Source organism: Semicossyphus pulcher, unplaced genomic scaffold (assembly GCF_022749685.1).
Source record: "Semicossyphus pulcher isolate SPU_LCO1_2020_fin unplaced genomic scaffold, fSemPul1.0.p SCAF_11, whole genome shotgun sequence".
Lineage (NCBI taxonomy): Eukaryota > Metazoa > Chordata > Actinopteri > Labriformes > Labridae > Semicossyphus > Semicossyphus pulcher.
The window spans coordinates 29,335,449-29,358,914 of record NW_027211615.1 but is presented as its reverse complement, the minus strand read 5'-3'; the positions used below and the strand labels follow the sequence as shown (position 1 = coordinate 29,358,914).

The 23,466-nt window shown below is 42.6% G+C and overlaps 1 protein-coding gene across 1 annotated transcript in view; it reads right to left on the bottom strand.

The window, feature by feature from the left end:
• The window catches only part of mei4 (meiosis-specific, MEI4 homolog (S. cerevisiae)), a 64,524-nt gene extending 42,422 nt beyond the window's left edge, over nt 1-22,102 (bottom strand). The window contains exons 1-3 of the mRNA XM_069685349.1: nt 22,066-22,102; nt 21,696-21,941; nt 16,625-17,136 (exon numbers count right to left, since the gene is read on the bottom strand). Coding sequence (XP_069541450.1) covers nt 16,625-17,136; nt 21,696-21,941; nt 22,066-22,102 — 795 coding nt within the window. The remainder of the gene's footprint in view (nt 1-16,624; nt 17,137-21,695; nt 21,942-22,065) is intronic.
• Between the last annotated feature and the right edge of the window lie 1,364 nt (nt 22,103-23,466).

Sequence of the window (23,466 nt, the reverse complement as noted above, 5' to 3'; positions counted from 1 at the left end):
ATGATAAAGGCAGCAGTAGACAAGCAACTCCTACATTTGACTGGGTGAATTTTCCTGAAGGATTACGTTGCAGCTTTTGCAGCCAAAATATGAAGAAATAGTCCCTGGTCTAAAAATACTAGTATCTGCCTATAGGCTGCATATTTCGTAATTATAAGTTTGCTTTCAGCTTATTATGTAGACGCTTTCTAAGGCCTGGATGGGTCAGGCAAAACGCCTCTCTGGAATCAAAAGAGACAGAAAAGTGGTGAAAGGTTTCCGTTACGATTTCTCAGACAGACATCTACACATGTCCCGTTTTGTCCAAACAAACACAAAACATAGAAGGACTATTTTCAGCAGCGGATTAATCAACATGGCTTGGTGCTTCAGTGGGTATTTCTGGCAGCAGGATGGTGTAAGTGGGATGAGTCAGAACAATTAACAATGTGTGCGTTTGTGCAACAGTGTGGCTAATTGATTTTTATGTTAATAGTTTTTGGACAACGTAGAGCTCAATGGCACAGAATGAGAGGATAAATCCGGCTGTGATACTCACATAACACTCGTGTAGATACATTCAGTGCTGGTTTGGGTCTGAAAATATTGGTAGACACATTTTAGTTGCCATCTCCTGAAGCCAAACACATGCAGCACACAGTTAGCCACTCTGCAGGTTTTAATTGTTGTGATCCTGGAGGGAGTGTGTTAGCATGCATGCTCACACTCAACAACAGGCTGATTCATATTCACACAGTTTTTCATATTTTCTGCAGCCAAACATCCAAACTGTCCTCTGTTGTGGTGCCAGCAGGCAGCTCCCAACTGCAGCTGTGGATAAAATTGTTTGGCTCAAGGGCGTTGTGACCATTGTTGCTTTTTAGTTTGGTGTGGGGATTTTAAGTGGTAACCTTACATGACTTTAAAGTGCAGAGATGAAACAGCTCGTTGTTTCAAAGCTGATCAGATGGGCGTGTTGGGCTGTTCTCTTCAGACGGAGAGAGAGCGACAGAAAGAGGGATGAAAAGGAGAAACGCAACATGAAATTCAATTTGTTTTGTAATGCCTCTGCAGATGATTACCCCCGTGCTGCATGATATGAGGACATTATGTGAAATTGTCTGCTTGATTATCCTATCAAGAGATTAATTCATAATTTGAAACAACTGAAGGGAGGAGATTGTTGTTCAGTTTTCCTCAGCAGATTTTTTCAGGCTGTAGACTGATATGCCTTCCTACTCTCCATATTTGCCTTTTGCAGCTCCACAGCAGTTTGTGCACTCGAAAACACCGAAATAAATACATCAAATACTTGAAGAGTTTCTGTGTTTGGACTGTTTTGAGTTTGTGATAGAGGTCAGTTCTGAATTCAGCTTCCTCGCTGCATTCACCATCGCTCTAATCTCAAGATACACTGTGGTTTGGAGCTCACTCAACACCGTCCTTATCCTTATCATTGTTGGAAATCCTGGATGCTGCAGTATTGCTGTCATGCTCCAGAAGGTTACATCAAAAGCTTCTGCAATTTTTGCCTGAGTTGCACGCTGCTTGCACTCACATTGCAATGGTGCCATGCAAAGGACAATAGGACTGCAGGTCATAGATATTAACTGTTTAGAGGAAGAGTAGGGGGCGACTCCACTGGTTGCAAACACAGGTGCTACTGTATATAAGAGAAAATGATTTATTCCCTCAGTTAACATGTTCCTAATGAGTTTATGGTCTCAATCTCTAGTTTCAAGTCTTCTTCAGCACAGCATCCTTTAGTAAATCATGGTCCCATGTGGGGCCAAATTAACCATAAGGTTGGGTTTGATTAAGCATGTGGTTACCTTTCATTGACAAGGTGCTACCACTGCAACCTAAGCTGGCTCCAGAGTTCACTGTCAATAAATACAATCACACATTTCTAAATGATTGGCTTCTCTAGTTAGTAGTCATGTAACAAGCTAGATAATGTAGAGTGAGCACATTGTTGTAGCTGAAGCATGCATGAGATAATGACTTCCCAAACTCTTCATTTTGACGTCCACCATGATACTCAGAAACCAGAGTCTTCGTCTGACGAGGCCGTTTCAGAAGTCTCTCAAACCGTCTCTTTAGACACCAAAACACAGACGAACAAACGTGTTAAAAAAACTAAATATCCGTACCTCTCAACAAGGCTTTCGTTTGCTCCGAAGTCTCCAAAAAGAAATCTACAAACAGTCTAAAAGGCACTTAAGCTCTGGATCAGATCCTCGTTCTATTTCTGACTCGCTCTCTGAACTCTGAGGTCGTCAAATCCAGGTTTCCTCACTGTACTTAAGAGCCAAAGATCTGGTGAGGAAGCTTTTATCTGATGTCTCTGTGGGTGGGTGGGAGGTTTGTTTTTTCTTTCTTCTCTGGTTATTGCTGCTTTTTTTGTCCTGTATTTCTCACATTCCTCTGTGCATGTTACCTGTTGGTGTTTGCTCTTTAAAATGGGTTTGTGTGTACTAATGGCTGTCAGTTCTGTAACATTTAGGCTAACTCTTAGTAATCAGAACTCCTGCTGGCGGTGGCAGGGGCTGTTTTATTCTCTTTACATGATCCTGTTTAAATCGATGTAAAATAAAAACTATAGTCGCTACAGACTTCATTCTTTTTGCAGATGCCACTTCTGCCTTTAGTGTCAGCTGGCTGTACATGCCTTGATGACGTTACGTTGGCTGCATGCAATGGAGGTTCTGGCCGCAGGAAGTAGTTGTTAGCATTATCCCCTTTAATTACACCTGAAATAAAATCCATAAAAGCTAGATCATGTATCATGTCAACCTTAAAGGGATAGTTCTCATTTTTGGACACCAAGTTGTATGAAATACTTGCTAGTAGTGTAGTGGATGCAAAGCTATTAGCTCACTCACAGAGTCCCGTGGTCGGAGTTCTGGCCGGTTCAGAGCGTAGAATAAGTAGTTCCGGCGAGATGCCAGGGTCATGAAACCAAAAAGTTTTACCCTACAAACACGCAGGCGATGGTGATCCATTTCAACACAAAGTCATCGTACTATGATTTCATATACTGTGCCGTTCTTTGGGCACTATTTTCTCTCTTGACAAATCCAGTGTCACAACGCCTGCTGCAGGCCGCAGTAAGATGGATCAAAATGCATATTTATGTTGATATTAAAAAGAGAATATAAGAGTTTAAGTAACTCCTGGAGTGTTAAGAAGATTATAGGGATATAAAGCATTAGAAGATACTCCAACAAAGGACATCAAAATAAGCACAAATACTGAAGTATGCAGTGGCTGACTCATTTCTATTTTAGAGCTCAAAGGGTTACAATACTCTGGCAAAGCTCTACATATTAATATTACTCCCTTCCTCATGTTTACAGGGAGTTGTTAGCCAGAGCATTGTCTGAAAATAACAGAGTGATAAAGGTGTTCTCGAGCGCTCTGTTTGGGGTGGAAACACGTGTGGATGTAATAACGAGGCGCTAATAAAAGTTCTTCCGACTCGTTGAGATGAGGCAGGTGTGAGGCCAGCCAGACACTAAACTGCTCTCCTCTCCAAAAGGTTATTACATGAAATATGTCGGCAGTGAACACAGGCAGAGAGTGACATTTGAATGGGGCCTCTTGGGATTCAGGATCTGCAATTTCATCGTCTGAGCTCTTCATCTTGTCCAATCTCCTTCCTCCTAGACCGTAACGACTCCTCCAGGTGTGTCTGAGGAACGGAGCCAGAAATAAGAGCTCTCCTGGTGGACGTGAGCGGCTCTGAAGGCAGGACCCGCTGCTGGGTGAATTGCAGCAGCTCGCGGCATTTTTCCTCAAGATTGAAGACACTCAGACTGCAAACACTCTGCTGACACTTCCCGAGGACTCTTACTGAGACGCCTTCAGTGTTTGACGAGTTTTAGAAAAGAGACGAAAACAATGGAGGTTTCTCCACAGGACCAAAATGTCTGCACGAGAAACTCCCCATCTAAAACTAAAGCTGAGAGTCTCACTGGTGCTTTCCAGCTTTAAATACTCTGCTCAGTGGCAGTTAAACAATGAGCCAACTGGATATGAAACAGATCGATTCTATTGACAATCAATTCATCTTACAACTCATCAACATTTCCAAACGTAGCCCGGCGTAAGCTGCGCAAATGTGCTTTCTTTTATAATCTGGTAAGAAATGCAGGATTTGGGGTCTTTATACTGTTAGACAGGCAAATAAAGACGTCATCTTTGGCTTCAGGGAACTGTAACAGGTGTTCTGACATTTTATAAACTCAACATTTAACTGATATGTTCAGAAAACGTTCATCAGCAATAAAATTGACCGTTAAATTTGGTCCTTACTGCACACCTTACCTCTTTTTAAAAACATGATTCCAATCAGATTTCAACCGAATTGTCTCAGTCCTGATCAATGAAGGTATAAAAAGATGGCCGACATGACAGCTCCCTGAAAGTGAAGCCAAACCCTCTCTGTCGCCCCCTGCTGGCTGGCTGCAGTATAGCTCATAAAGCCCGCCTCCTCCATGTTAACAGATGGGACATGAGTCAAACTATAAAATCAAAATACACGTCAAATACATTTTTCTCAAACATGGTTTCTGTCATTATAGTTAGTTCTTATCATGCTGATTTATGTCCAAGTGTTCATTTTTCTCACAAGTTTACTATTAATTAGTTATTTGATGCTGTAAAAAGGGGGTGTGGCCTCATGATTGACAGCTCTGTTGACAAATGGGGCTCCTGCAGTGTTCTGTTTCCGAGTAGCAGAGTAGAGGAGGAACGGCGAGAGGAGACGTAACTAACACTAACACTACAGTCATTGAACTTTCCATCAGCGTGAATATCTGCTTCAGACCGACACAAGAAGCTGTTCTGCTGCAGACTGAGCCCACCTGAGGGCTCCAACACGCCAAGGACACCTGAGGGCTCCACCTGAGGGCTCCAACACGCCAAGGACACCTGAGGGCTCCACCTGAGGGCTCCAACACGCCAAGGACACCTGAGGGCTCCACCTGAGGGCTCCAACACGCCAAGGACACCTGAGGGCTCCAACACGCCAAGGACACCTGAGGGCTCCAACACGCCAAGCACACAAGGTAAAGGTGTGTTTTAGGTAGAGGAAGGGGCGGGACGTCGATACTGCCGCTCCACCAGCCGATCTCTAAAGCACATGCTCTGGATACAGATGACGTCACCAGCACAAGATGGCAGCTCTTGTGGGTATTTGGTGGAGATGTGTTGTCCATCTTCATACACAGCCAATGGTCTTGATGCTTCAGCTGCTGAAATTGGATGTCAAAGTGTGTTTTGCTTCAACACACAATGACGATGTGAAATCCAGTAAGAGAAGAATCTACTGAGAGAGAAGTCCTAATGAGTTTGTCTGGTGCAACGAGAGAGTCCGCTCCAGCGACTTGACAGCACGATTGTTCGGAGGAAGAGATGATGGATGATGGATTCTCATGGCGCAGGACCCCATGCAGACTGGTTAGATATGTCCCAGAGTGGACGTTTAAAGATCCTATTTTAGGAACCATCATGATTTACCTGCAGCCTGAACAAAAACACAGAGAGCAAAACTTTCATTTTGAGCTTCAGTCGTCTGGGATGAGACTATAAGCACCTGGACGAGTACCTGGGCCTCCTTCATGTTGAAGAGAGGTCAAATCCTTCTCATGTTGTAGAGGATGCCTCTACAGCTAAAGGTTAAAAACATACATCACTTCAGACAGGGCTTGTATGTACAGAGAGATGTATTACACCGGCCCCTGCATGACAATGAAGCAGAACTACCGGAGCCTGTGGAAGACATATCTTAAACTCAAAGAGCAGCTCACCCTGCTGTCACAGGAAAGTAATTTCCCGCCTCTGTGATTCATGGAAACGGACTTTCATAGACTGACGGCCTTTCTTCTTCCTTTACAGGGAAAAATGGCGTGTCACATAAAAGAGAGTTACAGTGTGCTTGTATGGACACACTCCTCTCTGATGAGCACGCTTATGGCGGCTGTAACACAACAAGTCACCGCTGTTGTGGCTTCAAATTTACTTTCAATACAAGATGGAACACAAACAAAGAGAGCCGGTCCTTTCAGATAAGGTCTGAGCCAGGTGCTGTGGCTGAAAATGATCTCTCAATAACAAACCCATGCTGTAAAGACGGGGCAATATGGATCCTATCAGAGCTCACTCACTTTACATCACAACAACAACATGCATCACAAAGGGTGCAGTATTTCTTTGGTGATTTACTTGAAAGATCGCTGGTAGATTAAAGAAGCACACTGAGTTAGTCAGAATGAACTTGAACACCAAATTTTGTTTTCATTTAAACCAGTTATTTATGTAATGTGGGGATTAGCATTTAGATAAGAGAAGTCCAAGAGGTGTAATTGTCCTCATTTTATAGAGTTAGAAGGTGAAGACGAAGAAATGCTTTATTAATCCCCGAGGGGAAATTTAATGTTTTCCATCTGTTATTAGAAACACACACAGGTTGGAAATACACACACGCACACACAGGACCATTTGGACATGCACTAACGAAGAGATGTCAGAGGGAGGGGGCTGCACATGGACATGCGCCCCGAGCAGTTGGGGATTCTGTGTCTTGCTCAAGGACACCTCGACAGCCAAGGACATGACACGGCACCTCTCCAGCTACCAGCCCCAATTCCATGCTCGGTCTGTACCGGGACTTGAACTTGAACCGGCCACCCTCCGATTCCCAAGCCAAGTCCCTACAGACTGAGCTACCGTCTACCCTAGATCGCTGCAGTAAGCTCAATAATGGCTTCATTCCAACGCTGCCTTGAAGAGCTGGAAAGTCAAACGTTTGATCCCGTTTCAGCTGACCTTTAGGGCCACTTGGGGGCAGCAGAATCCAGCTTTAAATGTGACAGTAGCTAGTTCATATTAAAAACTGCTTGGCTCACAAATGCCTTGTAATTTAGACATTAAGACACATTTTGTGTTTTATATGGATTGTGTCCACTTGAGAAATGCAAGTCCAATATCGTCTCTCTTTTAGCTCGGTTTTTGGTCTCCACCAACTCCTAACGGAAATATCCGCCAATGTAGAGGACTGCAGCTTCTGTACACGGGGCGTCCACTCCACTAACCGAGCCAAACCAGCACCCCAGCAAACATTATGGGTTTTTAAACCTATATAACCTTTGACCCTAGGTTGTAGAGGTAATCTAGAGGTAGCCTAGGTTATCTATTCTTGTGTTTATACTGTATTTACTTACTTGCGATATTGTCTTGTACCAAGGATTGTGTAAGGATTATCTTATCTTATCTTAGAGATCCCAGGAACAGAAACACCCCTGTAGGCGCTGGCAGAGCAGTTCTATAGCAGGGATATTCCTTTTAGCCAGAAAGCAAATGTATTGACCAACAGCTGAAGTGAAATCAGATCAAAATGTGCCTCCATATTGTCAGCTGTGAGGAAATAGAGTGGTTCAGTGGTTCATGAAGACAGTGTATCCCAACAATCTCGTCCCAATCCGAATATGAAATTGTTTTTGAGCAGCGTGTTTGACAGATTAGTCTGGTGTCAGAATGTTTTAGAGTCGTGTCCCAGCGGTCGTCTCTCTCTGCTGGCTCTGCTTGATCTTGTCGGGAGTCTTTCCAATATTATAATTACCGCTGCCCTTCATCTCCGACCCCCCACCCCCTCCTCCATATCTGGATTGTCCTGAACAATCAGTGTGACTGGCAGAGTGATGGTGTGTTCACTGAACGTCAGAAATATAAAGAATTCATTAACGCGGACCTTCAAAGTGGTTTGCCACGTCCTTATTGAGCGATTTAAGGAGAAATTACATTTTGAGAAACTGCAGAAGGGTTTTCTTCTGCACAAAGAAAATGCTTCGTGTGCTGGAAATCATAAAGCTCTGAGGTCAAAGTCAGAGCACTGACGTGTGAATAACCACTGTTCACTGACCAATAACCCCTGTATACGGTCACATGCTCTCCTTTAAGTAAAATTAACAATGATATAGTTTAAAAATACGACATTACGACCAGGAAAAGTCCTGCAGTCAAAGTTCTACTTGAACAAAAGTGCACAAGGACAATAAAAGCACCTCAACTTTAAGTATTCACCATGCCGTTAGAGCCCCTTTCAGAGAGTTAAGTTATGATGCCTTCAAGGTCCAGAAACATGCTGCATTTTTTATCTCATGCCCACAAGATAATCACTGGTACAAGTTGTTATCGTGTGCAACAAGATAAAAAATAGATATTTTTAGGACTTCAGGGGCTCGAATGTTGGAGGCAGTTTACATCTTTATCCCCAGCATGTCCAAGACGACCTCCCTGCAGAGCCTCGTGTCAGAAAAACTACCGACAACATCTGTGAGGGTATGTGGGGACTTCATTCATAACAATGCATCATATGTAGAAATATTGTATTTAAAATCAGATAAACTAGAAGCTTCTGTTCTAGAAGCTGTTTCTAACGGCGTTTAAATGTAGGTTTAATCAGCGAGTGAGAAGTCTGGTGACAGTAACGTTTGTAAACAAAGGCTTAAGTCTCCTACGTCCTGTCGACACACACAACCTCACGCCGTGTGTGCAGCCGCTACAAGTAAACACTCTGCGGCACAACCGCTCCGTGGACGGTCCATTCATGTGGCTACAGCATTAACCAGCACCAGGGCGAGGTGTAGCTGATAACGGGAATACATTCACTGCAGCCTCTTTACCTAATTTACTTAATCCAAATGCAGAGCGTTAGCTAGCCTAGCTAACTGTTCCATATGAATGAAAACATTACATTTGCGTTTCATGGTTTGATCCAAAAGTGAATCTTTTCAAAATAAAACTACGACCAGTGCAGTTCCTTCGGTTTTTATACTTATACTGCATTTATTTTATGTTCCAAAGGATAAGAAGCCAAACAGACAAAGTGATTTGACAGGAGCTCATCAGTTTGGTGCAAAAATATTATTTTAAGATGAAAGGCATCATTTTTCAAGTACAGAGATTAGTACCCGCTTCTCAGAGCTTAAATCTTAAACTGTAGTTCCCCCGGCAGAAAAGGTTGCATCCATAATAGAAAAGGCAGAGAACCCAATCTCTCCCGGCACAGTGATGTCAATAGACCAAGATGTGATGAAGCCGCGAGGTGTTGCATTTTGAGCAACAGGCACAGCTGAGATCAGTGACCCGCATCACCCACAGCTGAGTGAGCACATTTTAAAAGCTACTCCTCTGCAGGCCCACGTTTGACTCAGTAACAGGTTCACGCTCCTCCATGAGGCCTTGTCTAAATACATCCAGGGAGAAACTGAAATAAAAACTAAATATGCCAGCATGAGGCAGGCTTAAGGGAAAGTGAGGACATCAAAAACATCAATTACACATGCATCGAACATCACAGATTTACGATATCAAACCACAGAGGTATCAAAGAGAGGATTTCACTTTAAACGGTGTAATCTCGCTCCAAACACAGAGCTCACTCAGAAAGGTGCTGTGATGAAAAGCCAAAACAGGCTGCATAAATTAGCTGCACAATCTCATGGGAGTCTGTCAGTGTTTCTATAGGACGACAGATGATTACATTTAATGGCTTTTCAAAAACACACAGGACTACAGGTGCTCACAGTGTCAGGAGCCTGGAGGAACGCCTTGTTCACGTCAGGTTGGATGGAAAGCATCAAGGGGGCAGACAAGCACATGTTGGCGGCTACGTGAATGAGGCTCATTTTTCTCATTTGAGTTAGGGATGCACGATTTTATCGGCACGTTATCGGATATCGGCCAACACGCCGATATCCGCCGATATAATTAACCGATAAAATAATGGGCTGCTGCTTACTTGACTAAATGCCCGACCTTGGCGCAGTGTCCCAAGCACGAAGAAGACCTGCACAGCACAGCGTGATGACGTCTCTTCTTTCTACCTGCAGCATGAGAGAGTTTGAAGCCAAAATGTCCGTGGTGTGGAAGTTTTTCAAAGTGTCCGAAATAGACAGCAAAACTGCTGTTTGCAATGACTGCTCAGCTTCGGTGATGCGAGGAGGAGCCGAGGCAAAGTCTTTCAACACTACAAACTTGATTAATAATCTCGAGACCCGTCACCCCGACCGTTGTAACAAATGTGATAAGAGTATCACCATTATACTGCACGCTAATTCCAATACAGGAGAGAGTTGATGATCTCTGCAATTAGGTGTGCGGGAAAAAAAATATCGGTATAGGTATCGGTAATTGGCTAAATGAGTTGTAAAATATCAGCATATCGGATATCGGCAAAAAATCCAATATCGTGCATCCCTAATTAGAGTCACAAGAATCAGTTTTTTTCACGTCATGTGTATTTTGATTTTATAGTTTGACTCATGTCCCATCTGTTAACATGGAGGAGGCGGGCTTTATGACCTATACTGCAGCCAGTCAGCAGGGGGCTTCACTTTTGGGGAGCTGTCATGTCATCCATGTTTTTATACAGTCTTAGCTGTGTCTCTAAGAAGGATGTACCCCGTGGATCCTTTGTGGCCAGGGAATAGGAGGACGCATTTATCGGCCACATCAGAAGGAGCCTTCAAAACGGGACAGCCCAACGCAATCGGCCTTCAAATACATCCTTTCGAAGGATGGAGCAACAGTTGCACTGGTTAGCTTTCTAACCATCACTGCTGTGTTTCCAACCCAGCAGCCCCACAATAAGCCCTGGCTGGTCAACGTAGAGTTCGGGATTATCTACTCGAGTACCCTGTAAACTTGATTTGTGCTGGGCACAGCATGCCACAGCCTGTCAGTGAGTGATGCTGCATTCACATGAATTCAAGCAGTCGGTTGAAGGCAAACCAGGTACCATCGTTGTGGAGGGCAGAAGGATGGTAAAATAAGGTGAGACAAGCAGACAATCCAAAGTGAAATATTGTAACTCTTTGCCGCCCTGTGATGGCATTTCCAATTGGATGTCTCGTAGCTCCCTCACACGATGAGAATACATAAGATCTAGACAACAAGCAGCTAAAAATCTTCCTATCCTGCTACTCTGTGTTTGTTTGTTTGTCCAGTGCCTTCCACAAAGTGTTGGCCATCTGCCTTCTTCCTGTATCCACGTGAATGCAGCAGAAGTTTTACTTTTACAGGCAGGAGCTGCTGGGAGCCCTGAGTCTATGTCACAAAACAAAACAACAATAAAACAGAATAAACATCTCATATCGATTTTCTTGTTATAATAATCATTGGAAGACAACATTGTTATTGAAAATAAAGTTTGTTATTGCCCAGTCTAACTGCAGGCTGAAGACTCTTTAGCATCCCTGGCCTCGTGTTACCTTACATTAAACTGTTTCCAATAAGATCCAAACATTGAGGCATATTGATTTTACATTTGGGGAAAGAGGACAAGAGTATTGGACTGTTTCGGTATCAGGAAACAAAAGCACACATAAATAACTACACACTTTTAATCTGTAGAAGCTTGTCTGCTCACTGAAGCTCACCAGAGGATAAGAAGGTTTTAGTACAATCAGCATCCTAAACTCCCAACACCACCCTGTGTTTTAATGTCTTCTGTTTTGTCCTTCCCCTACAGCCATTTCTGTATCTTATGGTTCCCATTTTTCCATTGGTGATATGTTTTTCTGAGTGGCTTTAGCGCCCATATCTTAACATGGGGAGGTAAAGCCAATTTTCCACCTCGCTGGACCAAACAAGTCGTCCCTTTGTTTTATATTCTGAAGAAGAGTTTCGTAAACTTCTCTTCCCAAACATTGCAGAATAATTCAACAGGTCTTAGAGGCCCTGAAACATTGTCCCACCCCGCCAAAATAAGGGCTGGTTAGTGAGAAAAAGAAGCCAGCGTAGCTTTAACAGATCAAATGTTTTATTCACCACATCTGAATACTGCATATCCCCTTAAAATGATAAAGCGCTGATTCTACCATAATAATTAAGCACTTTTCCTCCACTATGATACCATATTGAGTTGTACTAATGGCGTTCTAGCTCTTTCAAATGGCTCTACATTATGGTGATTGGTTGTCTGCCTCTAAGTAACTCGTCCTGTAAGGCTGTGAGACAACTTGCCTCTGAGGGGGCATTAAAAGTTTCTCACAGACAGATTGGTTCTCTGTTAATGGCTCATTACATCTTAATTATTTCACACCCGCCTCACCACAATCATCAGTTTTCATTGACAACTGCTAAACATCACTTTGCCGCTCCAGTTTTTCACTATTAGTCATAGAACAGAGAGAGGGAGTTTGCTGTAAGGAGGAAACTGCCTGCAGCCATATTCATTGTCGCAGCCATTCTCTGAGCATTTAGTGAGAGCCAGATGGGATGACTCCATCGCTGTCAGCTCGGGCTCACTTTCATCTCCATTTCCCAGCTGCTGAGCCCTGTCATGACAGTCTCATGTGTGAGGCGGGGAGTGACTCGTACGATCCTCCGGGGAGCCAATTTTACCCTTTAAGGACTCAGTGAGCTTTGAATAAAGGCTAAACCTAATAACACAGGATACTGCACGCTTTCTTTATTGTAATGGAATACTCTCAATGTCACTTCAAGGGAAATAAGAGGACTGAGCTGCTTTATTGTGGTATGAAGGTAGAAAGGATGCTGCTGAATGTGATGTCTCGCAGCTAAATGATGACAAGCTGGTGCTTCTTTGAAAATAAAATTCACATCACTCCGTGTTCGTGGGGCTGCCCCTGGAAACAAGATGATCCAAACCATCTGCTGAGGAGACCCCGAGTCATTGCAGAGTTAGTCAGTCAAACACCTGCCCTATTGTTTTTCAGCTGCCACGTACACAGAGAAATGCAGAAGACAGAGCAGGGTAAACTTTGCAAACCAGGTCTCAAGATGTTCCTGATTCACAGAGGTCTCCTCCTCCCCAAAACAAACGGGCCAGGTGATTAAACTTGTTAGAAATCCAACTCAAACCTTGCATGGGCCAAAAACTTTAGCCCAAGGCTGACACCATTCTCTCTCTGGTGCCTGCTCGCTCCAATACATGCAAAGACACACGTTACCGAGAGGTAAATTAAAGGCCTCAAACACAGCTACCAGTCCCACCAGCAATGGTGCCCACATATATTAATACAGACTGCCCGGTGTCTATTACACAAGCAGTGGAGAACATAGCATAAATATGTAAATAAAAATGTACTGCCAACCTTTTCTCTCTTAGCGAGGCAATACCCCACCCCGCCAAAATAAGGGTTGGCTTTGAGAGAACATTCCTGTCCAACATTATTCATCACATTTAAATGTATGAATACTGCATACCCACTTAAAATGATAAAGCACTGATTCCAACACAATAATGAAACACTTTCCCTCCACAATGACACCATGTTGAGTAGCAGTAATGGTGTTGAAGCTCTTTCAAATGACTCTACATGATTGTGATTGGTTGTCTGCCTCTGAGGAACTCGTCCTGTAAGGCTGAGAGACAACTTGCCTCTGAGGGGGCATTTAAAGTTTCTAACACACAGATCGGTTCTGCTTTTTGATTGGCTTAGCTTCTGTTTCCACAAATAGATCCTCACTGATCACCATCTACTGTAGGTACACACCACTATCAATTAGTGCCACATGCAACCCCGTTTCAGAAAACAGAACTATCCCATCACGGGGTGACACATGTGAGGTTTCAGCAACACCGGCTATAACTGCAATACGTGCATCATGATACATCATAGAGTGTCCTGTGTGTGCTCTGCATGGGCACGGACACAATGGAAGGAGACGGTAAATGCGCCCAGTCCAACCCGAGCCTGGTCCTCCAAATCTGTCATATAAACAGCTGCACCAGGCTCAGGCCCCCCACGCTTTAAGAGGGAATGGGGGATAACACACTTATAAAACACACCAATCAATGATCAAGACATATAAGACGTCCCGTTTGCACCTCGGCATATCTTTGCACGCAGATTACGCGCCGTTTAAATAGCAGAAGAGGGATTGGACAAGCCCTAAAAGCACTGTAACCATGCACCCAGTTTGGTTTGGTTTGAAAGCGTGAACAAACTGAAGAAACTGAACTTTGAGAACAAAGCAGAATGTGTTTATTTGGTACTCTTTGTGCCTGACAGACCTGCTGAGCAACATCCTCATATACGCTCTCATTCCAGCTTCACCAAATTAATTTTATAGAATAAACCATTAATTGGAGAGAAGATTTTTCATCGCATTTGCAGCTGCTTTTTAATCAATATTATATTTATGCTGAAATATATTTGGCCTATTTCAGCATAATGAAAACGAATTCATGAAACTGAGTCAACACGTATTTTTACACAAACACCAATAATCCTGCCGTGCCTTGATAAAATAAAACATTATGAAACCTTAATGATGCTCATGGGAAATTAGGTAGTATTAAAACATATTTTGGGCGAAGGTAATAATGAACGTAAGCTCCTTAAACCTGTTTGTAAAGGACTCATTTTACCCGACAGAGTCGAGGTGACTGTGACCAACATGGTGACTTAATCCTTCAGGAGTTTCACGTGTTTAATCTATAAAACTTCAGAGATTAAGCAGAGGAGACCTAATAATGATCACTTTATGGCATCGCGAGTTGCATCTGTGTAATTGCCATTTGTCAAGTTTACAGAAGTTGTCTAAGACTTTGATATGAAAAGGACGTCATTTAGAGTTTCAACCACTTCATTAGGAGGACTTGTAAAGCTTTAGGATGCAATATAACAGCCCTGCCATGAGGTCATCTGTTTTTGTAACTTTGTCTCTGCATGCTGAGTTATACTGAGAGCTGTTCCTAATAATTTTTCCACCCCATTAGCATAAATCATATAAAATAACAGAAACACCTTTCAATATCTCTGTTACAACACCACCACCCACTAGGGCCTACATCTGGAGTCTTTATTAAGGTATTCTTCCTGTCAAGCTTTAAATGGAAAGTTGGACTTCCCATTGGGATCCTGATGCCAGTCTGATGAGGTTGAAAATACACCTGCATATGAATTTGATGAATCATAGTCTTATAAATTAACTCCTGTTCCACATCGAAGACACCGGGGGCCGAGGGCACCAGCTGGGAGTAAAGAAAAACTAGTATTTTCTCTTACGTCGGGCTTCGCTACGACCGACTTCTTGATTCGAATTCAAAGTGAACACTCATAAAGCGGTAACTGTTACCAGGCAACACACGTCCCCACTCGCTAACTTCTCCCATCATAAGATATGGATAACACAACCCAAAGACAAATACATTTTACTAATAGTGAAATAAGGAAAGATCTTCAACAACACAAACACAAACAACAGATAGGCCTATCGACAAGGAAATTGATCACCGCTGCAATAAATAACAATAATCAAGCATGCTGTTGCCCAGTGAACATTTATCATGTCTCGATTGGAGTATTGAAAGGCCCTACTGACATAAAATCTGAGCGCAATCAGCACCTGCAGGGCGGGGACAGCGCCGCGTCTGAGGGGAGAGCCATAAATTCAAAGTCAAAGGACTTCTCCGTCAAAACGAAAGCTTTCGATCAGCTCACTGTCCGATCACGGACGACTCTCGTTTTAATGCCCTTTCATTAAACATCCTGTAAACAAGACGCGCTGCTGTTGTGTTTTTCTTTTAAGTTTTGTGACCGTTACTTTTACCGTTTTCTTTACCGTGGATTTAAGTCTGACTTTCTAAACTCACGCCTGTTACAGCCTAGGCGTCAAAGATACGGGCGGGTGCAACACAAACAGGGTTTAAGTCTTACTGGTGCACAGGGCGGGATTTAAAGTCTGTCGTAACGGTCAGCTCTAGGTCGGCCGTAACGTTACACTCAGGCGTACGCCCAGCTGGTGCACTCGGCTGCAGGAACAGACCACAATGAGGAAAAAGAACAACCATAGATAAAGAAGTAAGGCCAGGACATTAATTGAGTGACTGCCGTTAGCTTACAGACGCAGGTACAGAAGCTGTAGCCGTTCAAACAGGTCAGTATGGCTTTTAAAACATAAAATCATAAATAAACTTCAGTATAAAGTTTAAATTTGTTTACCATCTGGTCAACTGGTATAAAAGGCTAGGGTGCAGGGGTGCAGTTATTCCACATTTAAGCTAGCAACAGAGGAAGTAACAGAGCTGAGCGGATGCCTGTGTTAATGGTGGGAGCCAGCAGGACAGCTAACCTACCGCAACTAAAGATGTCATGGATTGGGAAGACAACTAGCTCCGGGGGCTCCTTACGCTCTGAACAGAGGAAGAGATCAGCGGCCACATAACAGGGACGGTAAAGGACTGTTATAGTTGTTTAGACAGCTATGTGTCTGCCTGACACGTGTTGTATGTCAGACTAGACACAAATGTGCAACACAGAACACCTCCTTTGCTACCACATTGCAACAACATGCAGGTGTGGTTTGATTCAGTGTAAAAACAAAGACAACTTTTCGATTTGTTTTTCAGATCATGGCGTATTTTTCACGATTAACAGGCAGCTTTAATTGACGTCTGATTTCCCTCATTTGAGTAAGAAAGCGATGAGTGGAAGTCGGGACAGATGCAGCTGTTTGTTTGCATGTTCATACATCTGATCACTTCCTCCCTCAAATTAAACACTCTAATGACGGGGTGTATTTCTGCTGTTGGAGGCCACAGTAGTGAATTAATAAGGAACTATTGTGTGAATGCACACACCCCCTCCCCTCTGGTCCCATCACTCACCCTGCTGAGCTGATTACTGTGCAGCAGCATCCCCGTCAGCTCCCTCAGTGACTCCTCCACACGCCTCATGAACTCCACAGACGGCAGCCTCCGGGAGCAGAGCAGGTCCATCGCTCGGGCTGCAACCTGGCAGCCCTGCAGGACAAGGTCAGCGGGTCCCAGCGGAGGGGGGTCCCTGCATGACGCCAGCACTGAGTCGAGGAGCTGGCACACAGAGTCCACCAACACTGACCCTGCATCCCCATCGGAGCAGAACCAGAGCGACTCCAGGCCTCTGCTGTTCCCCTCTACACGATGCAGGGCGCACAGAGACTGCAGGAAGTGCACATGAGGAAGCACAGATCTCAACTGATGACCGGAGGGGACAGGAGGCTGCGGAGACGTGAGGGCAGATTGGGGGTCCCTCGGGTTGAGTTCAGGGGTTTCTGAGTCACAGCCTGGTTGGAGGTCGGAACTGCACGCTACACTTCCTGGACCAAACAGATCCTGAGAAACGTCCATGGAGTCCTGACCTGAAAGATTGTACACAGAAACACAGAAAAAGTATACCTATGAGATGTATGATCAAATGTATAAGCACAAATCAATTTGGGTCCAAAGCCACGATATCCCCCAATTCTGAAAATTTTAAAATATCTAATTAATCTAAGGTTCATATACATATAACATAATATATACATTTTTCTACAGTTGGTCAGCGATCTGAAACATTGGAGATTTTTAGGATAACTTCCACTTAAATCCCAGAACACAGCTTTTATATACTGCAATGCTTTAGCAATAGAAAGGACAAAGTTTTGGCAATTTTCCGAGAGACTTTTTCTCCCTGTCAGCAAAAGCTTATATGCATGCGATGATATTTTCTTACATAACATATTGCTTTACAGCCTGGTCACATCACACAGTGAGCACGTTAAAACCCATCAAGTCTCTCTTCAAGACGAAGTCAAAATCTGGGACAGGAAAGGAAGTTTAACATTTTACACACTGACAGTTAACTTTGACGGACATTTGTCTTGTTCCTAAAGTTTTAAATGGGTTTGCACCCCCACCACTACATGAGTGTATCCAGACAAAACACAATAATAATATAAAGCAGAGGAGACTGTAGGCGTAGAACAAACTAAGTCAAATGATGGTGTCAATTCGAGGCACACATTCCTGGAACAAATTACCAGCACATATCAGAGAGCGTGACAAATACATAACCTTTAAGAAAAACATTGGTTAAAAACAAACCAGGCACGAACTCCTGCACAATATCTGTGTCCTCCTCTGACGCCCGCCGTGCCTTTTAACCAGCTTGCTGTGCGTGGGTCCGTACCTGCTGTAGGACTTTTTAGCTACTGTGTTCATTCTGCCATATAAACATTGACATGTGTTACTGAAAGGTTGATTAATGTGCACGGTCCTAATTCAATAAATGTTTTACTTCCTCGTCTTCTCAAACATGTCGTATATTCTCTCTCCGTCTCTTAGCGAACAGTTGAGCCCACCCTCCAAACGCCTTCTGCACAATGTCTCTGCCTCCCTTATTCATGTTAATAGGACATCTGTCAGGACATGAATGGGGAAAGAATAAGCTTAAAGTGAAAATCCTTTCTGTTACTTTGGTTTGAAAAAGGAGACTCTGTTGGGGCGCTGGTTTAGCTCAGTTGGTAGAGCAGGCGCCCCATATACAGAGGCCACAGTCACAGGTTGGACTCCCGGTCTGCCGATCATTTGGTGCATGTTATCCCCCACTCTGTCCTCCCAATGTTTCCTGTCTATCTTCGGCTGTCCGATCAATTAAAAAGGTAAAAAGCCCAAAAAATCTAAAAATAAAAAAAATAAAAAAAAGCAGCCTCTGCAGATGATTCAGCTTCCAGTAAAAACACTGAGCATGAACAGAGGTTCATTTTGAGACTTGGTTTGTAAAATGCAAGCGGACTTTGGGGTCTTCTTCACTGATATGTCAAATCCTGGACCCCTGACAATTCTTTATGAATTAATTCAACATGTTGCTCGAACAAAAGACAGAATAATTAAAGCTCACAGTGGAAGTGAAGGTCAGAGAAGACCCCCTTCATTAAGGGGCTCTGGGACTCAAGGACACCAGAGTATTAGTGGCAAGCTGAAAAAACACATTGCATATCGGCAGGAGAGCAGAAACCCAATAACATGCGAGCGATTATTCATAATGATAAGCATATAATTATGGCTGATCGAAGCACATAATTACAGTGAAACATGTCCAATAGGATCCTTGTTGTAATCAGTCGGGGGAATTTTTTAATCACCCTTCAAACTTGTCTCATCAAAAGTAATATTTTTTATTTTCATACAAATTATAAGCAAAAACATTAACGTCTTATTGTGGAGGGAAATTGTGCTAAATTATACTTTCGTTATAATTTGTTTTTGCAGCTGAATAAAAAGGAAGAATATTAAACAGAAAACACTGAGGTAGAGTACAGAAGGGGTGAATCTGACATGTTTCTGGTATTTTCCCACACATATGCGTCTTAGTACGGGAGTAAATATACTTCTCGGGCAGGCATGTGTGATGGTAAGAAGGTTTTATCCCCTTTTAGAAAAAAACACGATCCTGTGCTGTATTTTAAGTCCCTGAAACCCCTCAGTGGGCTCCTCAAATCAAAATAACAGAGGCTGTAGCTCATAACTCTACGAACAGATGGACCTCGGTTATTATTTTCTCAGGCTGTGCTCCTGAACGTCTCCCCTCGGCCCTCCAGGTTTTAGATTTAGGAGGACGAGTGTTTTCCTTGCTGAAATAAAGACTTCACTGTTTATCACCGTGTGTGATTTTATACAGAGTGGAGAGAGTCGTTACCCTACTGGGAAACTGTGGCGGCTATTCTGGGAAATAAATGACAACATAATTTAAACCAGTCGAAAATTTGGCAAGAAGGAGGCAGAAGCGAGGTCTTCACTGATGAATAGAAGGAGGAACAATCGTTAAAAGAGGGACATCTTAATACAAGAGATATAGACAGTTGGAACTAGTTATTATGCACGTTATTTTTAGGATAACTGACGTTTTATAGCCCCCATCCATTTATTTTGAGTCAATGCACAAGCTTTGTCAAATGTTTTAGTGAATGTCAGTGTTGGGGTAACACATAAGCCATACCGCGAGCGAGTACCACATACTTGTTTTTAAAAAGTAATCGGTTCCTGAAAATAAATCACCGTATTTCTCTTCTTCTTTTGTCTCCACAGAAACAGAAACTCCCTGAAGCTCTGTGTCTGTTCCTCTCCTCCTTCTTGGCAGGTCGCTGCGTACCAGCAGAAGGTAAACACAGCTGTGTCAGTGCACATGTGTAGCTAGCTAATTCAGCTAATTCATTGTGAATACAGTCTATTGACTTTGTTTGTTTACATATATTTTTGGGGTGTTTTATGATGAAATAGAGCCATGAAATGTCATTTCCACCCCTCCTGTTGGAGACAGTTAGTCTCCTGACTGCAGACTCCACAGTGTCCAGGTCAAAAGGAGGAAGCTCAGTGGTGATAAAACAGCTCACCATGACGAGCAGCACGTACGTGATCATTAGCAGCGTGAGATAACATCAGGAGGGTCCGCTCGGTGCCTGAGCTCCTCTGAGGACTCGTGTCAGGATGTTCCTGTCCTTGAGATATCCTCTCCTCACACTAAAGGCATCAGCAAAGGCACACTGTGTGCTGCTGTATCTTTATGAACTGTCTGCACTGTTTTAACAGCAGCTCACCTTCCTGCCTGTTACAAACAGCCACAGAGCCACAGAGCAAGTCACTGCATGAATTATTCTGCAGAACTTTGACTTCTCAAGGGTGAAACAGACATTTCTATGATAAATACCAAAGTTATCCCCAACCAGTCTGACTCGGAGTACAATCAGAAGTGCTCTTGCTGCCACAATTATTCTTCTTATTTTGTGGTCGAATATCACCGAGAACATTTACTCATGTTCTGCTCCGAAGTAAACAAACTTGAGGTACTTATTGGGGATCTTCTTTGATAATGCAACTTCTTCGTTGACCACAAAACAATTCAGAGGGAAATTAATTTACTATTTAATCTGACAGTTTTTTTAAACAGTTACTTTACAACATACCAGTATTGAGGATTAGTAAACTACATGTAATAAATTAGCTTTTAACATAACATTTGCAGTCGCTCGCTGGTAGTTCAACTACATCCATATTTGCAGAGGAATTTAAGTTGTTTAAATATTTATTTTTGGAAATTTTTGTGCAGCTAACTCCTGAAACTACAAACTGTTTTGAGCCACAAAAGGAAAGAATTATTCATCTTTTATTTTAACATTGCTCCTCTACTGTAATTGAAGCCCCTTGACCAGCACATCTGCTCTTTCTTTCTCTCTTTCTTTCTCTGTGAAGGTTTGCATTCATCAGGCAGCCACCACCCCACACTTGACCTTTGTGTTCTGCAGATGATGCAAAACACAGCGACACTGTCATCATAGATAAACCTCCAAAACCTCAGCCTGGGGAAGAATCGCATGGACATATTTAAGCAAAAGAACAGCGGGTCCTTTCTGCAATCAACTATTAAGTGGAATTTATTACTGGCATATGATATCCTGGCTGTAATTTCATACTGCATGCACCACGTCAATTTAATTTATTAGTTTTAACGAACAATTTTGAATTCGTTTTTTTAACATAACTTTAGCTAACCACGCTCAATTTATCCTATGGTTAGCTTTGCTTTAGTTGTTCCTGTTACAGTGATACAAAGCAAGCCTTTTAAAGTAGCGTCCCCAACAGGGCAAATTGAGATTTTTATTTTGATTGGATTGAAATTGAGTTCGGCAGTTTGGTTACAAACTTAGATTACTCAACAGCGTGTGCACCAGAGTTAATCACTAAGTAAACTGGCTGAAAGTAGACAGCTTTTATTTTGATAATGATCTAAGTCATGCAAACACATTTCTTTGCTCCAGCTTATAGAAAAATGTGTTACTCATAACAGACTATTTTTAATGTGCTATAAGAACTTTAACTAAAGGATCTGATAACCTCCTCCCCCACACGTTCCCCACACACATGTAAAGTAGAGGCCTACCTGCAGCCTCTGTGCTGCTCTTTGTGTTGGACGTCACTCTGGTGATCAGTGATTCCTGCCGCAGCCTCAGCATCTCCTGCTGCAGCTCCTGGGCTTTTTTCTTCCAGCTTTCATCCCGACTCCTCAGCTCGCAGCCTAAAGCCTCAGCATGCTCTCTGCCACTCTTACCCGGGGGCCTGTTCTTTATTATCGCTGTTGCCAGGGCGAGTCTGGCTCTCAGGAGAAACCACGCCGCCTGATGCTCTCCTAAAACAGATTTTAAGGGAGTCAATCAGAAAAAGTTTGTCGTAAACAACATAGTGATACCAGAAAATACATGTTGAAAAATCCCACTTTAAGCCCTTAAAAATTCTTATTGTGTTTCGCTTACTGGCTAGCTGAAACCAAACCTTGGCATTACTCAACATGTCAATAAACAGAATTTAATTGTCCCTAATTTTGAGAATTAATCAATTGTTTAGTAACTTTCTATGCACACGGCCAAAATCCTTTAATTACAGCTACTCAGTTGTTTTCCCTTTGGACTGAACAATCTAATAAAATAGCAAGTAGGCAGAGTGTAACATTCATATACGAGAAGCTGCAACAAAAAAGCGTTATACTGAAGTGCTGCAGAGATGTCCAGGCCAACAGATCCTGATTTCCAGAATTGAATTGTTTCTCAACAGTTAACTTAACTTCAAATTTATGCTATTTTCCAACATTTATTCAAGATCAAATGAGTTGCAGCCCCAACTTTGTGTTTATTTAGCTGCAAGCTGGCTAATATTCTCATAACAGAATTTAATTAATCATTATTGATTGCAGCAGGCTATTAGAGTGGGCTTAAAAATATTTAATTCCTTCAATTTTGGCTCATTAATGATAATTCCTGCAGTCTGTGGGATGTGGGAGGTGTATTTATCTTCAGTTATAAGTCAGAATTCACCTGAGACCAGAACACTTTTCTATAACGTTGTGCCAACAAAATACTCTTTGAAATAGAATTAAGAAGCCAAATCTTACATATGTTAAAGCTTAGCAAACAGCAACCAAAATAACTGAACTACAAACAGTACAAAGCAGATTTAAAATGCTAAGCTAGTCCATTAGAAGGACATATTTTTGATCCGGACAGTTATGTTTATTTAAGCTAAAACCAAATTTCCACTAGCTGGCTTTTTAATGTCTTATGAATTATTGTCTTGATATGTCACTGTCCAACTTTTTTAGTTAGGCTACTCTTTTAAGAGAAGTATTTTCCCCAATATGTGACTGAAATCTAAGTTTTGTTACAACACCGATATAATTTTAGGCTAACTTACAAACTTGCTAGCAATGCTAGCTTAGATGGCTTCACCAGAGTAAATACATTTCAGTTGTTTATAGCACGATGAATAAAATCGTGAAGCCTTCATCCAAATCTGTCTTTAACTGCGGTGCTGCGGCTAAATAAGAACTCATTTAGCTTTGCTTTAAAGTGAGGTAAACCATAACGTTAGCTAACTTTAGTAACCGTTGTACACGGCTAACGTTAGCTAACAAAAAAACGTTTTGGCTACGCGACAATTATTTATCGTTCTGTATATTTAACGAGTTAACTTTACATTGCCACTTCAAATCGTGAATATTCAGTGTCAAATTAATACATTACCTTTCAAATTGTCTTGTTGATTTTCCATTGCTCGGTGCGTGTTCACTACATCTTCCTCATTAATGTAACAGTAACTCTCAAGTGCTAATGTAGCGTCAGGGTCGAACAGGTGTAACACAGAAAATGGTGACCCGTCAA